This window comes from Callorhinus ursinus, unplaced genomic scaffold (assembly GCF_003265705.2).
Source record: "Callorhinus ursinus isolate GAN/ISIS: 27379988/994484 unplaced genomic scaffold, GSC_fseal_2.0 scaffold13, whole genome shotgun sequence".
NCBI lineage: Eukaryota > Metazoa > Chordata > Mammalia > Carnivora > Otariidae > Callorhinus > Callorhinus ursinus.
This window is the reverse complement of record NW_027397075.1, coordinates 26198990-26216008: the sequence shown is the minus strand read 5'-3', so window position 1 is coordinate 26216008 and position 17019 is coordinate 26198990. Positions and strand designations below refer to the sequence as shown.

General features: G+C 56.1%; 1 protein-coding gene across 3 annotated transcripts in view; it reads left to right on the top strand.

Annotated features, from left to right (window-relative positions):
• The window catches only part of CD247 (CD247 molecule), a 70904-nt gene extending 54620 nt beyond the window's left edge, over nucleotides 1-16284 (top strand). The window contains exons 1-9 of one of the 3 annotated variants that reach the window (XM_025877855.2): nucleotides 2915-3298; nucleotides 3701-3824; nucleotides 8842-8945; nucleotides 9897-9953; nucleotides 10475-10555; nucleotides 11823-11858; nucleotides 12656-12712; nucleotides 13697-13738; nucleotides 14956-16284. In XM_025877855.2, coding sequence (XP_025733640.1) covers nucleotides 3260-3298; nucleotides 3701-3824; nucleotides 8842-8945; nucleotides 9897-9953; nucleotides 10475-10555; nucleotides 11823-11858; nucleotides 12656-12712; nucleotides 13697-13738; nucleotides 14956-15021 — 606 coding nt within the window. In that variant the 5' untranslated portion in view covers nucleotides 2915-3259 and the 3' untranslated portion in view covers nucleotides 15022-16284. Of the gene's footprint in view, nucleotides 1-2914; nucleotides 3299-3700; nucleotides 3825-8841; nucleotides 8946-9896; nucleotides 9954-10474; nucleotides 10556-11822; nucleotides 11859-12655; nucleotides 12713-13696; nucleotides 13739-14955 lie in introns of those variants that run through there. The other 2 variants (XM_025877856.1, XM_025877857.2) reach the window with 2 other exon arrangements.
• Nucleotides 16285-17019: the final 735 nt, after the last annotated feature.

Sequence of the window (17019 nt, the reverse complement as noted above, 5' to 3'; positions counted from 1 at the left end):
AGGGGGGCTGAGGAGGCTGTGCCAAATTAAAGTGAGTAGCAAGAAATTATGTGGTTCCAATATATTATGTAAACTCATTCTGCAGGTCAAGGCTGTCTCCAGGTGGGTCAGCCTCCACAGGATTGGCCGGCGTAGCCTCACATATGGTAGCGGGCCATCTGTCCCTGTTAATCCTGTAGGCCTCTCAGCATCCTGCCCCCTCAAAGAAAGAAGGCCAAGTGTGGGGTCAGAGACACACCTGCTAATGGGGTGTGACCCTCAGAGAAGGAAGGACTCCATCCACAGCCTTGAAAGGAACCCCTCTGCCCCAGCCCTGAGGACCAGGAGGTGGCTCAAGGTCAGTAAGTGGTCCAAGTGGTGGCTAGGATTCTGGACCAGATGGTGTCTGGACTACAGCTCTAGAGAGGCCTGAGCTCAACCCTGGCTCTAGACCTTTGGCATGGTGTGAACCTCTCTGAGCCTCGGTTTCCCCAGCTGCAAAGTCACTGTCACTGTAAGGACTGAATGAGAAAACTCACATCTGCTTCTACTGGTGGTTATCATCATTACCCAATGTGTCTGTCTTTCCTGCTGCAGTGAAAGCTAGTTGTTTCATGAAAGGGAGCAAACCCCCTTGCAGGGGAGGTCTGGGTGCCCCTGGTGCTGTGGTCCATGAGCTGGGCATTAGCCCCCGTGCAGACACCCCAAAACTGTTACCACTGCCTTCCTGAACACACATGACTTCCTGTTTTCTAAACTCTCAGCCTGCAATGTCATCGTCAGTCCGGTCTGAGTCTGGGGGTGGGGCTGGGCCGCCGAAGCCCTGAGGGCTCAAGGTTAGGGCTGCAAAAGGCAGTCAGGCGGCTGGGAATCGGGCTGGTCCTACCTGAACTGAGGTCTTTGTGATGAATATGGATGTTGTGAGCGCCTATGTACTGAGAGCTTACCCTGTGAGAGAGCTATGGAATGCTTCCACAGAGGGTTAAGTGCCAGAGCCAAGGCTCCTACTCAAGTCCTCTACCTCCGAAGGATTGGCTCTTGCTGTGATGCCTAAGTCTTTCCTATTAAGGGGGAGACCAGCTGGATACGGGTGAGATTTTTAAAGGCTGCCTTATAGGAGTAGGAGAATCTGTGTTCTTTGTGCTTCTGAAGGCAGAACTAAGACCAAAGCTGTTTTGTTTTTTGGATTTTTTTTTTTAAAGATTTATTTATTTATTTGACAGAGAGAGAGAGAGAGACAGACAGACACAGAGAGCACAAGCAGGGGGAGCAGCAGAGGGAGAGGGAGAAGCAGGCTCTCCACTGAGCAGGGAGCCTGATGCGGGGCTCGATCCCAGGACCCGGGGATCACGACCTGAGCCAAAGGTAGACACTTAACCGCTGAGCCACCCAGGTGCCCCCACAGCTGTTTTTTAACAACGCTGAAAATGAGAACTCTCCACCAGTGATTGATGAGTGGTGAGCTCCCTGTCACCCAGGGTATTCAAGCAGAGGCTGAAGGTATCAGAGAAGAAATGCCTACAGAAGGTGGGAGGCTCTCTGGAGAACATGAACTCCAGAAGCACCAGGATAAAGTGGAAAGACAAGGGGATTAGCGTCAGATGCGCTTGGGAACTTTCCTGCCGAGTGACCCTTCTGAGCTTCAGTTCCCTTGTCTGCAAAATAGAATCGGTAGTAATTCTGCCCATGTCATAAAGAGTTGTTTTGAGGGGGCGCCTGAGTGGCTTCAGTCAGTTAAGCGTCTGCCTTCGGCTCAGGTCATGATGCCAGGGTCCTGGGATTCAAGCCCCACATCGGGCTCCCTGCTCAGCGGGGAGCCTGCTTCTCCCTCTCCCTCTGCCTCCCCGCCTGCCTACTTGTGATCTCTCTCTCTCTTTGTCAAATAAATAAATAAAATCTCAAAAAAAAAAAAGTTGTTTTGAGGATTTAATCAGATAATGCAAGGGCGAAGAGTTCTCTACTCTGTACGCTGGGTCAGATGTGAGTTATGTTGTTACCCTTTCCTGAAGCCAGGAGGTACTTCATGAATCTTCATTAACTGATTTTATCCTCATACACTCGAAAGGTGGGTATCTCCATGTTGAGCTGGGGAGCCGATCAGGTTCCGTCCCCCCACCTTGGCAAGAGTGAGGGGCGGGGAGCCCTGGTCCACTCCTGCTGCTGCTTCGACCTAAGAGGCCATTGTGGTGGCAGAGAAGGCCACCTGAGACCTCAGTTCAGTGCCTGCCACCTGCCAGTGCAGGGCACCCCCCCCCACGCCCCGTTCTTGCGGGCATCTGCATAACTACCCGCTGGAGTCAGTCTCATTAAAGCCCTTTTGCAGATGAGGGAACTGAAATTCAGAGAGGTTAACAAAGCAGTCCCTGAACACAGAGCCAGGAGGAGGCAGATTCAGAACTCGAATCTTAGTCTTTCTGGCTCTAAGGCCTATGTCTTTCTCTTCTCACGTCGCCTCGTGAGGAGGGGAAATAAGCAAGTGAAACCAAAATGTATCGCTTGTGCTTTCCAGGGCTTGCTCCGGAGAGGACACCAGACATGAAAAGCCCATAAGCTGCCGGGACTACCTGTTAAAACCTGGCAAACAGTAAGGGCTGTGAGTTCAGGGCTACGTGACCACTCTGTGCCCTGCACCCACAGGTGAGGGGCCCCCGGAGGCAGGAGGCCCAGGAACGCCCCCCAGGGCTGCCCCTAGCCTGCGGCTGTCCTCAAGCCAGTTACTTTTCTCCTCTGGTCTTGGTTTATAACTGAGTTGTGTTGGACCCAATAATAGATAGAGCCTTGCCTACCTTCTGGACTCTCATAGAATCGAGCTCAATCAGGCACAGGAAGTAATTTTAAAAAGTACAAGTTGGGGTTCAAGTGCAAGGGATCCTTACCAGTTGGTAAGGATCGTGTGCGGGGGGCAGGGGCTGGCTCGAGGGGGGCCGACCACTGGTGTATGTTCGCAGCTTCCTCGTGGCTGGACCAGGTGGATGAGACCTGCTTTCCCTGTTCCCAGAAGCTTGTGGTCTGGCCAAGAGACAAACAGTACAATTCAAACACACCTCATTCAAAGAAATTAGACTCTGTAAACAAGTGCCTCCCCCAGGCTGCCCTCTGGGCTCCCCGCCAAATATTCCTGTGAATGGTCAGTGCCAGGAAACTTCCTGAACTCAGGGCTTTTGTAGAGACAACAGGGTGTATAGGGACGACTGGGCTTACTCTCACTAATGAGACTTGTAACCTTTCTCGATGCAGTGAGCTATAGGGGTAGAGACTCTGTGATCCATCTCCGGTTGCCATGGAGTCTCCTCTGGGCGTCTCATGTGGCCTGTTCCAGGTACCCCACTACTTGGCAGGCAGGCAGGCTCTGGCTTATTATGCATCATGGAAAAACCAGGTGGCAACATGGGGGTTGGGGGGGGGCTTCAGAGCAAGAAGCTGCTCCCTGAGCTCCCAGTGAAGCAGTGGGGGCCTGGCGGGGGGGTAGGGGCTTGGGGCCAGGGCTCAGGTACATTGTCCACTCACTGCACGTGGCTCGCGGGCAGACAGTGGGTGTGCGGGGGCCCGGGTCACCGAGGTGCCTGTTGGGGAGGTGCTTTTCGTTACACTGGGCGTGAGCACTAGACACCACCCTACCGAAGGCCATTCATCCAGGTGGATCATGATCCACTGGGACTGAGGGGTCTGCTGAGCTTCCTCACCCCACCAGGACTCCGTGACGACCAAGGCCCCTGGGAAGGTTTTCCCTCCAGGAGAGATCAAGCAGGTTTCTGACGAGGATGATATGAAGACCCCTCTGAAGAGAAGGAGAACTCCCATGGATGATGACCGACACCACTCCACATGTTGGCCGCCCACCACAGGTCCTCTCCATGAGTCCCAGGGTCTCATTTGTGGGACGGGAGGCCAAGTCCAGCCATGTGCTGAGCTCCACTGAGAAGATTTTTCGAGGAGGAGGGGCCGCTGGGATTCTCTGCCTTCTCCCTCCCTTGCCGGGAGATGCGGCTTTCTTCTGGGATGGTAGCCCACTGGCCCATTTGATCAGTGCCTGCCTGGCACTTCCCAGTGTGATGCAGGGGCCGGGAAGGGACCAGAGCCCAGGTTCGCACTTCAGCCAGGCCCTGGCCGTCCTGAGCTATGTCGTGTTTGTGATGGGGCTTGCCATAAGCACGCCGGGCAGTGTCCTCATGGCTGTGGACAAGGCCAGGCTGCAGGCCAGGCTCCCCCATTTGTTCCTCAGTGTTCTAATCTTGTATCCAGGACTGGGAGTACGTGAGTGAGCAAGGCCAGTTCTTCCGAGGCTTTAGCTTGCTTTTCTGCCAGGTGTCATCGGGGTGGTGTTTTGCCCTGGGATAACTGGAATCACCTAAAATACTGCTGTCCACCATCAGCCCGGCCCCCATGCGTAAGGCCTGATCGTCTGGGAGCTTGCCTGACGTAACACCTCTCTGTGCTCCAGCCCACCTGGACTTCAGTTTCCATATTTGCCGGACGTCCGTCCAGATGCAAGGGTGTGGCGCGGCGGGTCCCCTGTTAGACCTGGGTGAGGTAGGGTAGGGTGGGGATGGAAATCGGGGCCAAATCCCATAAATTTCCAGATTTGCTGAGTGTGCCTTGGGCAGGGGCCCAGAGAATGGCCTGGGGAGGTCCAGGTTGGATGAAAAAATGCTCAGGGGGTCAGATCCTACCCCAGCGCTCCTGCTTTGCAAATAGGACCTGTCCCCTTCCGCCTGGCGACTGTCACATCTAGGCCTGCACTGGGAGGCTATTGTTAGGTTGCTTTGTTCTCCTCAGCACAACTTCTCTGATATGAAGGCAGCATTTTCTAAATGGGAAATCATGTGACTGCTCAGAATACATCCCCCTCATCAAATGCCCGTTGGTTTAATGGGGAGGCCAGGATCTGGTTAGCTGTGCAGCTGTGAATACCCAGAGGTTAGACACATCAGTGTCTCTCGTCCTACCCAGTTGAAAAGGTCTTGATACAATTTGACCTTTTCTTCCTCAAAAAAAATGTGTTGGTGATTTTGGGGGAAAAAACAATTACGGTGACAACAGCTGACCCGGAGCACTTATGACACACCGGGTCGGGCACCTGCAACAGATAATCCTCACGGCCACCTAGTGAGATACGGAGTAGTGTGTCCAGTTTACAGATGAGGGAACCAAGGCTTAAGGCAGTTGAGTAGCACACAGTTGAGAAGTTCACAGAAATTACAGTGTCTAAGGACTGAGGCCTTACTTTCGTTCTGCACGTCCGTCTGGCTGTGATATTCGTCTTTGTTGTAGGGGACGTGTGTGCAAGGCTGCACGTGTATGCTCTTGCCACACTGAGTCTCCACCCCGGCCATGCCCTGGCCCAGGCTCCAGCCCAGACCTAGTCAGTGAGAAGCCGGGAGGCAGACGGGACTGGGCAGCCAGGACTGAGAGGCTAAGGGAGACCCTCAGTGTTTCTGGACACTTGCTCAGACCCTGGGTTCTCTTGGGTGCTATGGACTGGGGCTGAGGACTGGAACTCAGAGAAAACAGCTGCAGTTATATAGGAAAACAGCCACCATCCAGCGTGTTAAATACCCACCTCCCTTTGGGACTGAAGGTGATGGCGATACGAGAAGGTGTGCAAGTGGCTCGGGGAAGGATGCAAACAGGTCTCTGCCTTGGGGATGAGGGTGCAAGGAAGAAGCTGGAACCAGGGAGCGAGTGTCTCTGCCTCATGCCTTTGAGTTGGCATCCTGGAAAAGTATCTGCTGTTCAAGGGAAGTCTCTGGACCCAGGGTAAGCTGTAGCCTTAGCCCCATGAGGGCAGGGACTCAGAAGACCTTACCCGCCTGTTCGACATCACTGTTCTTATGGAAGAAATTTACAAAAACATCTACCGATACATTTTTTTTACTTTATTTTCACTACATCCTTAAAGTAGATCTGATTACCAACCATTTTACAGATGAAGAAACTGAGGCCCAGAGAGGTGAGGTGACTTGTCCGACACAGCTACTTAGTGGCAAGGGAAGGACTAGAATCCACCTGACACCCAATCCAGGGCTCCTGCTATGTCAGCCTTCCCTGGCATTGAGCAGATGCCCAAGAAATAGTCATCAATCAGTTACCTAATTGAATTAGACCCTGGGTCCCCTCGTGGAACTTTCCGTGCTATCACCGACTTCCTCAGGCCCCTCGCTCTCAGCACAAGCCCAGCTGGACCGGGTGGAGGGAGGATCCCTACCCCGGGAAACGTGTTGCGGTTAATATCCTGTCCTTGGCCAAACCACACACAACATACTTGTCATGGGCCATAAAATCATGCTGCTCTTTAAAAAGAAAGAAAGAAAACCTGTCCTTGTTACTTATCTCTGGGGGAGGCGACCAATTCCCCTCCCCCCCGTGCTGGCTCTGCACAACAGGAAGAAATATTTCTTCTCATTTGTTCTAAATTTACTGTCCAGTAATTTTTCTGTCCTCATTTTATGTGACAGGCAGCTGAGCGATTTTCTCCCAGCCCCTTTCCTGAATTTCAACCACCCCAATAAATCGCTGCTGACACCTCCTCTCCAGTCCTAAAAGAAAAAAATCACCCCAGCGTTGGTGGCCTTTGTTGGGGGATGGCTTACCTCCTAGAGGGCTTCGGACCCTTACCTGTGGTCAGTGCAGGGCTTGTGGCTTTGCCTCAGGGCCAGAGGGCAGGACAACTTTGGCCCCAGCATCTTCCCTGAAAACCACACAATATCTAATGAACGTCTCCCCTGCACCCCTGTGCTCTGCTGTTGAAGGTGAAGGGAAAAGGCAAAAAATGCAGCCATTGGTCTCTAGCGCTTACAGCCTAGGAGGAGGGGACTCTCAGAACCTGATGAGTTATGTGTGTTGGGGGGGGGTGTTTTGTTGGGGGGCAGAGAATCAGCCATTGAATTCCCAGGGGCAAAGGTCGGGGGCTAGGAGTCTCATGCTGAGTGGAGGGAATGTGCTAGCAATTGCAGGCTGGGAGAGGAGCAAGCTCAGGAAAGTTCTGGGGCGCTCAAGGAGGAGCAGGAGAGGAGGTGTGGGGAAGGCATCAGGGAGCTGGGCCTGGGCTGGTGGGTCAGGCCAGAGCCCAGCTTGATGAGGAGTTTGGATTTGCTCTGAGTGACGGGGTCATCAGCAGTTTCTGAGCAGGGCCTGTGGGAAGCTTACAAAGAGATCAGCCGCCCGGGGCCTAAGGGGTCCTGGATCAGGCTGGTAGTCAAAGGTTTGAGATTGGGATTCAGGGCCGTTAGAGTCGGAACCCCGGGGCAGCCTGGAATCACCTGCTTCCATAGTGCAGGGGAGACACCCAAACACCGCTCCTGGACAAGGGTGGGCAGAGCCGGGCCCAGGGCAGGAGAGCGAAGCGAGGGGGGACTCACTGCCTGGCACCAACCTGGGGCAGCTTCTTGCTTGCTGCTGGCTAAGCTGAAGTTCTCTGTGTTTCTATGTGGGGCTGTTGGATCAGATAAGGTATTGCATTAAAGGGGTGTCTGGCACATAGTAAACACCGAAGAAATGTTAGTTCTCATCCTATTGAATGGAAGAGGCAGCTGAAAGAGGGTGAATACCTTGCCCCAGGTCAACCCACTGGTAAGGCTGACAGGGCACAAGCGCCTGGCATCCACTCCCACAGCCCCGATAGAGGGCTGCAGGCGGCCACCAGGGGGCACTCTGGCCTTGGGAGAAGCACTGTGGGCCACGCGCGGCATTTCCGCGCAGGGGTGGAGGCAGGGGCTAGGCCCGTTATGCAGGCTGAGTTGCTGCACGCATACCTAGTAGGGAGTAGTCTAAAATCCATGTCTTCTCACTCGCAGTGCAGTGAGCTTTCATATAAAAATGTTTTTATTTAACCAGAATATTTACCATACCTCCTTGCCCAATCCCGTTGTACGAAAATGCCAGTGCTGGCTAAATGTGCACTACTAGTTTGACAGAGGGTAATATGGCAGTGAGGACTAGGGGTTCACCTGCAACTTGGGGTGGAACAGGCTAGACAGAGTTCTGAGCCACATTTCGTAGGATGCATCAGACTTTACCAGATGACAGGGTTGCAGGGGGAGACTATGTAGAGGGAACAGTGCATGCAAAGGCACAGAGGCAGAGTCTGGAAGAGCAAGGTGTGTCCCGGGAATTATAAGTGTGGGGGGGGAGGGAAGGAAGGGGGACAGGGCCAGATGAAGCTGAGGCCACGGAGCTGGGACCGGTGAGTAGGGAGATTGCCAGGTTCCAGCTGGGAGGGGGCTCCCCAACTGTACCTTTGTCTATTGCTCGTGAGACCCCTTGGGGCGGGGAGGGAAGCCCAGCCCCACGCCCCACTGCCCTGAGTGGGAGACGCTGCTCAGCGCCTGGCACTGAGGAAACTGGGAGTCAGGGAGGGAGAGTTAACCCAAATTCTCACAGTCCCAATTACTGATCTCATTCAAACCTCAATCCTGTTCTCTCCCTGCGAGGAGGCCTTAGGGAGCTACATGCCCTAATTCAGGTGGTGCCATTCATCCAGACACGGGTATTTTATTACAGAGACTTCCAGAATGCGTGGTTCATATGGGAGTTCACACACAGCTGGGTTCAGTGGGCCTGAGGCAGCAGTCCTGTGCCCACTGGACAGCTTCACCTTCCCACCTAGTTTCTGCTTCCTTCCGGTCTTCCTAGGATCTGTGGCCCCACCAAGTGTCATGTCAGGCTGTTGGGGGAGGGCAGGTTTTTCCCAGAGCTGGTCCAAGGGTATGGGGAGGGAAGTTGTGGTCAGATGGGGTGTGGGGAATGGATCCAGCCCCCCTTGTCATGATTTCCTGGACCAGTCAGTCATGCGGCCACCCTGGGATGGTGGGGATATGTTCTGTCACCCTGGGCCTGGCTGATCGGTCTCATCTCCTGGCACAGGCGCACAGAGCTTTGGCCTGCTGGATCCCAAACTGTGCTACCTGCTGGATGGGATCCTCTTCATCTATGGCATCATTCTCACTGCCCTGTTCCTGAGAGCAAAGGTGGGTGCCATGGGCCTTGGGGAGAAGGCGCGGGCTCCCCTACTTGGTGGATGTTCAGAAGGGCCTTAATCTTGGAAAGTCTCAAGCATGGGTGGTGCCTGGAGCCTGGTGTCCATGGCAGAGCAGGGGCCAGCCAAACATGCACCTTGGGTGGCGGGGTGGTGTCTGACGGAGCCCTGCAGAGTGGGAGGGTGTGATGCTGGGTGTCCTCCTGAGGAGCCATACAGATGAGCAAACATCGCAGCATCCCAGGGCAGGGCTACCGCTGGCCGGAAAGGAGCTTAAGCTTCAGGCAACTAAGAGCGGGAGGTGGGGGACCTGTGGTGTCTTCCCAGGCTCTGCTGTCCCGCTGCTGACTGAGGCAGAACCAGCCTGTCTCCGGGAACTTCAGGGTCCCTATCAGTGCACGTGAGGGTGGGCCCAGAGCACGGGTTTTCAGCTGGTGCCTCACAGAGTCTGGATTTCTTGCAAGGGCTGGGGCCGGGGGTGGTCGCCGTGCCAGCAGAGGGTGGAAGGCGGCTTGGTCCTTGTTATCACTTCAGTCCTCCCACCTATTGCTCTTTTGGATGGTAGGCTTTGGCACAAAGATTTCATTTGTAAAACAGTCTTACTTACTGATTTCCTTTTTAAAAGTTTGAACAGAGCTGTCCTAGATGATCTCTCAGGTGGTTTCCAATGCTGTGCCCCTGTACGATCCTGCCGTTTCTCTCGGCTCCGGCGGAGAGAAGAGCGCCAAGAGCGAGGCTGTGTGCGCCTTGGGCAGGTCCTCCAGGGCACTAAGCTAGTGCGACGCAGTGACGCACGAGGCCACGACAGGAGCTGGGACCTTGTGCAGCCACCGTCCCCCTCGGAGTGGCCGCCCGGGTTGGGGGGCCGGGGCGGGGGGGGGCCGCATGGGCCCAGCGCACAGGTGGGGGAGCGGGGCTCTAACCGCCCCACCCTCTCTTCCAGTTCAGCAGGAGCGCGGCCGCCCCCCAAGGCCAGCAGGACCCCAACCAGCTCTACAACGTAAGTCTGCCCTCCTGCAGCCCGCCAAGGGGCTGACGGCAGGGTCCTGGCTGCAGGCCGGACTGCGGCCCGTTGTCGAACGTCCCCAGGGCTTCGTTTTCTGGCACGCACATGGGGCCTGTGATTGTCCCCGCCGCGCAGGGACGCTGCGAGCGTGCCCTGGCCGGTGAGCCCCTCCCACCCGCACTTGGCAGGGGCCCCGCTGCGGGTGGGAGGGGGGTCAGTCGGCCTGCAGGGCAGCAGGGAAGAGATTTCACTCTCCCTGTGCAATGGGACTTGGGCCGAATCTATTTACACACACACACACACACAGACACACACACACACACACACACACACACAGACACGAGTCATGGTAATGCATGTTCTCTGAGATGCTTTACCGACATGGACCAGTTTTCACTCTAACCCCAGTCCCTGCCCCTTTCCTTGAGAGCCACCGCCCAGAGGGGGCTCCCAGTCCAGCTGGCGCAGTCCTCCTGTCCTCCCAGCCCTCTCTGACGCTTTCCTGTCTGTTTTAGGAGCTCAATCTAAGAGGAAGAGAGGAGTATGAGGTTTTGGATAAGAGACGAGGCCTGGACCCTGAGATGGGAGGAAAACAGGTAGGGTATCTGTCTCTCTGCCGGTGTGTGGGAGTGTGGGCGTGCTCAGCAGGACAGCCAGGAGACGGCTCCTCAGAGCCAGCCACTCCACCAGCACACTCCGTCCTGACATGCAAGGCACCTGGGGCCTGAGGACAGTCGGGAGTCCCCATTCCTTCCACCCCCTTCTCTTCCTTCCCCCTGGGCTCCATTCTGCATTGCAAGGGACCCCCCAGACATGAATGTGGCACTCTGGCCCTCCTGACCAAGCTCCACTCACCTCCCCTTAAACTGCTTGGCCACCCTGAGATGCACACGCAATGGGGCTGTGTGCTCCCCAAAAGGACATATCTGGTGAAGAGGTCCATATAGGAAGGGCCCAAGGCCATTGGATAAGGAATTCTGGGTCCCAGGTACCCCTTGGAGCATGGTCTGGCTCCGGGCTCCTAGTGGCTCTGTTCTCTTGGCTGTAAACTCCGCAGCCTGGGGGGGGGGGGGGGAGAGGAGGCTGGAGGAGGCCAGGGCAGGGTTCTCTCATAAAGAGGGTTCAGGGGCGCCTGGCTGGCTCAGACAGTTAAGCATCTGACTTTGGTTCAGGTCATGATCTCGGGCTCCCCAGTCAGCGGGGAGTCTGCCTGTCCCTCTCCCTCTGCTCCTACCCCCGGCTTGTGCTCTCTCCATCTCTCTCAAATAAATAAACAAAATCTTAAAAAAAAAAAAAAAAGGGTAGGGTCCAGCCCAAAGGCCCAGGCTGCCCAGGTTTTAGGGCAGTGCTTCCTGACAGTGCCCAGTGGCCCTTGATGTTTCTGGTCACACCTGCCCCCACAGCCCCCCTCCACACTGAGCCCTGTGCTGGGCACATTTCCTTGGCCCCTCGCCCTCCAGCCTCAGCTCTCCTCTCCTCTTCTTACTTGGACTAGGAGGGGTGAAGAGGGGTGGGGACGGAGGGGTCACTAGGGCTTGCTAGGCAGTGGCTGGCCCTGCTCTAAGTGAGGGTACTCGGTACCTTTCGTTTTCAGCCAGAAATGCCACGTGACACGTGTGGCGCTGTATCTGCCAGGGGACATGGACCAGCTATCAGCAGATACCCCAAGGCCTGCCCCGGGCAAGGCTGGGCTGAGGAGGCCCTGCGGGGGTGAGGCCAGTGTGCCAGGGAGCGTGCCCGTGTGCACTAAGAAGTAGGAGCCACAGTAGAGCTGTGAGGAGGGGGGCGGCGGGGAGGGTGCTACAACTCTCCTGGCCTGGAGCCCTGTTTCGCCACCTCTCACCTGCCCCTCGTCTTTCCCAGCAGAGGAAGAGGAACCCTCCAGAAGTCGTGTACAACGTGAGTACGGGAGGGGGCTTGGGAGGCTGGAGCTGGGCTCGGGGTGAAGGCATTGCTCCTTGCCCCGAGTCTTTGCCTGACTTGACTTTCACCTTCCTGCGCCACTTGGCTCACGGTCTTGCTGCCTGCAGCGGCGGGCTGCTGGCTGGCTGTTCGGAGGACTGCCCCTTCGCTTGCCTTCCCCCCTCCTCGGTCCCCGGGGCCGCTGTTGGCGTTCCCTGTAGACGGCGCTGGGGGACAGCAAGGTCAGGGGAGAATAGGGTGGCAAGCCCCTGGGAGGTCAGCCTCACTGCCTGGGTGCGGATCTGGTTGTGGTTTCCAGACTGTTGATCTGGGGCGGCCCTGAAGGGGACCGTTGCAGGTGGTAACCTCCTGTGAGGAGAGCCACCTCTTCTTCCTTCCTGCAACTGGCTGATCCACAGCCCATGGCATTGGCCCTATAAGGAGACAAGTTGCTCAAGTAAGTGGTTCTGGGGACCGCAGGTGAGCCCTTGCATTGTCCACATTCATGTGCTTCGGCTAAGAATTCCACATTTTATCTCCCAACCTAACTTGAGCTTCTCAGCTCAGTGCACAGGGCTGGCAGCTCAGAGAATGTTCCAAGGGGCTGAGGAGAAGGGTAAGGCTGGAGCTGGTTGTGGGCAGAGATGCTTGTGTGAATAAGGACTGGAACTCTGACTGTGGGAGCTCCCTGCCAGCTAGGAAGTCGAGAGGCTTCCTCCTTCCTCTTGTGTGGAAGCCCACAGTTTTCTGCATTAATTAGTAAACTCCGTGTCCCACGCCCTCTGCTTTTCCAGGCGCTGCAGAAAGACAAGATGGCGGAGGCCTACAGTGAGATTGGGATAAAAGGCGAGGTGAGTGCTGATTCCCAAGGATTGGGTCAGGGTGGGGATGCTCCAGGGAGGCCCCCCTCACCTTCTAGACGCGCCTGCTGCATAGGCCTCCGTCCCGTCCATTTGCAGCTGTTCCTTGCATCACTGACAGAGGGCCCTGTGGTAGCTGCCAGGGGCAAACGGTAACCCAGCTCTTCCCCACTTGACAGCACCTAAGACAGAGAGGAAAGGTGATGTTCTTTCAGGAACCAAGTCTAGGTTCTAAGACACACTAAGCTTTGTAAAAAGCAAGTCGAATCTGTCACCAGCAGTAATTACTAAGTGCTTACTGTGTGCCATGCTGTGTCAAGACTCTGGGGCAAAATGGAAGTGCAGGGCCCCTTGTTTCTAAAAGATTAAGAATTTCCAAATGGTGAGAGCAGAGCATTGACCCCTCCTGGGCAGGGGCTGCGTAGGTCACGTGTCCCCAAAGCAGGCCTGGTCAGTGCTTTACTGGGTAGGTAGTCTCACGTCATCCCCACAATAACCCAGTGAGAAATATGTGCCCTGCAAGGCACAGGAGGTGAAGTGACTTGCCCAAGGTCGCCTAGCTAGTAAACAGGGGAGCCCAGATGTGCGTGGACTCTGTAGCCAGAGCCGCTACCACTATGTGGTTGCCATTCCCGGTGAGCATTGAGGAGTAGCCAGGAAGTCCGGGAGCAACAGGGAGGCCCATTTATTCCAAGCAGCAGGCAACATGGCCAGCTCCCATGCGGCCCAGATTCTAGGACTCTGGTGTCTCTGAGCATATGAGCGGGGCAGAGCAATCCTGGGCCGCATCGAAGCCAGTCCTCACTTTCTCTGCAGAGTGAGGTCTGACCAGTGGCCTGAAGACCCTTCTTTCCCAGGGGCAAGGGTGCGGGCTGGGAGACGGTCACCTCCGACTCTCTGGGGGCCCCTAGAGTAAGGGCCTTGAGCAGGAGCCGCTGCTGAATGTCTCTCTGCCCTTTTGTCTCCTTCCCACAGAACCAGCGTCGGCGAGGGAAGGGGCACGATGGCCTTTACCAGGTAAGAGATGAGGCGGTGCCTCTGGTCTGTGCTGCAGGACTTCCCTCCCTGCGTGGTGCCATCTAATCGGGATCAAGTCTAGACTCCCCCATTTTGCTTGCTTGGTGGCACCCAGATCTTGCCATCAGCTGGGCAGGGCTAAAAGCCCAGGCCTCAAATGAGGTCCCAGTGCCACCTCTGCCAGGAAGGCCTTGGGGCATGCCTGGGATTCAGCCATCCAAGCACGTGACTTGGCTCCAACCAGGAGACCATGGGAGCCCCCAGGCACTGGCCACAGATAAGCAGCCACTGCCCAGAGGGCTGATGTAGGCAAAGGACACCACACAAGCAATTTCCTGCCTCTTCCTCCACAGCTCTGGGCCCTTGCAAGAAGCCTTGCTCTGCCCTGTATCCTCAGACCTAATAAGATGGGTGGCTGGGTGGGAAAATTGAAGGGAAAAAAAATCAAGAGAAACAATAACTTTAAAAAGGATATGCTGTTATAGTCAGTCACGTGCCTGGTGTATGCAAATAAGTGTGAGAAATTATGCAAACCAAGGATCCCCAGCCTACTTCTCTAAAATATAATCCCCAGCGGGTTCTTATTTGGCTACTTCTGGCTCCCCTGGGCTCTTCACAGCTTGCTTGACTGACTCCAACGTGTCAGGCTGCCCAGCTTGCCCGAGTTCAGAATGATGTCAAAAGGGCCCCCAGAATGTTCCTGTGTGTGGCTGCTTTGATCTGTCTTCTGGATCAGGGAGAGATGTTCCAGTGGGACTGGGACCAGCTTGCCTGCTCCCCGACAAAGAACATACCTGTAGTAGGGTGACCTGGGAAGGAGGCTGGGGAAGGAGGGCTGAGGTCAGGGAGCCACCATCTCCCTGTGACAAGTCCTGGCTTCCTGGAGGCCCAGGTATCAGGGACAGCAAACTCTCTGGAGCAAACCTGATCCCAGCTCAGTGTTCAGGGATGAGGGTGCTCCCCTTCCTCTTGGGTCCAAACGGAAGTTCTTCTAGGCCCACGCACAGCAGGGCTCAGTATTTGGCAAGAATTTAGCTGGAAAGGAATTGCTCCAAGGCCACCTCCGGCAGGGCAGAGAGTGCATCTCTCCTGCAGCCCTCTGGGGTCCAGGCCCCCACCTGCGGCGTGAGGGGCTCGTTCCACTTGTTGACCTCTAGGTAGGCTCGTGCCCACACGGAGTTCCTGACCCACTTTTCTTTTCTGATTTGCTTTCACAGGGGCTCAGCACTGCCACCAAGGACACCTATGATGCCCTCCACATGCAGACCCTGCCTCCTCGCTAACAGCCCCAGGCATTTCACCACCCATTTCACGGGCCAGACCTGCCCAGATTGTTAAAGACAAAGGATAAAGCATTTATAACCCAGGTCACTTCTATTTCTCCACCACCAAAGTATTCCCTCTTATGAATTGGATGCTTTGCATTTTAACATTTGGTCATACCCAACTCCAAACCAACATCCCCGGACTCTGGAGGGGAGGGGGGCTCTGCCAGGGTTATGGCCCTGTCCTCGAGGAGTCCTTTGTGAGTGCCACCCGTTCTCGGGGCTTCTGGGGGTCTTGTGGTTCCTCGGAGACTGTGGACAGGCCCCTCTCCTGGAGGCCCCGGGCTCTTACCTGGGAGACGGGTACATACTCCTCTCACAGCCGTGTTCTGTCCGTGTTTTGTCAAGCCCCCAGAGAAATCCCAAATGTTAGCACATATCCACTAGTCTTCATTGTTCCGTCAGTATTTCAGTGTCTTTGCTCCTGCTGTAAATTTGGCTTCTGTTGTCAACCTGCGCCCTCTTTTCAAGGTCACTTGTCACTGGGGCAAAGGGGTTTGTTGTGCCTCCCCGTGCAAGGTCTGGGCGGGTGGGGGTGGGGAGAGCCGTGCAAGTCTGTGACAGCCCCAGCCAGGGGCGGCTGAAGCAGGGGAGCAGGGGAAGGGTGATGGAGGCTCAGCTAGAGCACGGGGCGGGGTGCGGGGCAGACAGGAAGGGGCCCTCTTTCAATCGAGCGTACATTCCCCTTCATAGAACTTAGCGTTTGTGGGCTGGGCACTCTGGGGAGCGGACGATGAACAAGCCTGTGCTTGTCCTCACAGAGCTCACACTCTCGCAGGGGACGCGAGTTGTGAACAGACAGCCCTCAAAGCACGTAGTAAGGGCCATTGCAGAGCGCGAACAGTGGGGGCGAGGGAAGGGGGCAAGTGCACACTCTTTCCAGGCACTTGTTCACCTCACACTCCGAGTGAAAGACAGCGTCCCTGTGAAGGCCTCCCCAGGAGGCACGGCCCCTCGCAGACCTGCAGAGACCCGAGGGCTGTGGCGGGCCAGGGTCGCCTTGGAGGGCGTCCGGGATCGCCTCGGCTGGCTTCTGGGGTCGCCTCGGCTGACTTCCGGGGTCGCCTCAGCTGACTTCCGGGGTCACCTCGGCCGACTTCCGGGAACAGTACTGTGTAAGGTGTCATGTGTGACCGTCTCTGCTCCGCTTGGTTTTAATTTATACGGGTTTGTTAAAGTCTTACTTACTCTCCTGCATAATAAACGATTTGGTGAAACAGCTTTTACTGTGAGCTTTATTTCGGCAGTCCAGCAGGTAATGGTGATTCAGTCGGGGGCGACCCATCTGGTGCCCTTGCCATGGGCCGAAACCGCTGACTCCCAGAGGGCACGATGTTTCCTTGGGCCATGCAGGTGGGCACAGGTGCATCCAGGGGCCGGGAGTGCTGCCGTCCGGGCTGGCGGCCAGGCCTTGGGGCCAAGCGGGCATCAGGCTGGGCCAGGCCAGGGAGGGACCTGCGGGAAGGGCCCGGGGAAGCAGCCGGAGTGCAGGGCTCCCAGTCCCGTGGCCAGCTTGGGGAGGACGGGCACGCGGCAGAGGAGGGCCACGGAGCAGCCCCTGGCAGCAGAGGGTGTCTGGGAGTTGCGACAGGCTGCTGATGCCACGGCACAAACCCTCAGGCTGCAGGGTTTGGGGAGGGCTGGAGCGTGAGAGGTCTCTTTAGGTCAGGGTGTCTGTAAATGTGGTGGCCGTAAAAAAGGCCCCAACTCGTCAAGCTCCCAATTAATATGGGGCCGACTTGGAGCATCTGGGATTCCAGCAGGAGTGACTCGAATCTCTGCTAGGCGTACATGTAGCTCCTCTCGAAGAGAAGGCGTTCGATTGGAAACCTGGCCTCATCGGGGGAATGCAATGCCATTCAACAAATATTTACCCCGCACCTACCTATTTCTGTGCCCAGCATTTTGCAAGCTACCAGGGAGGGCAGAGAAGAGCCACCACAGCGTTCGGGACTT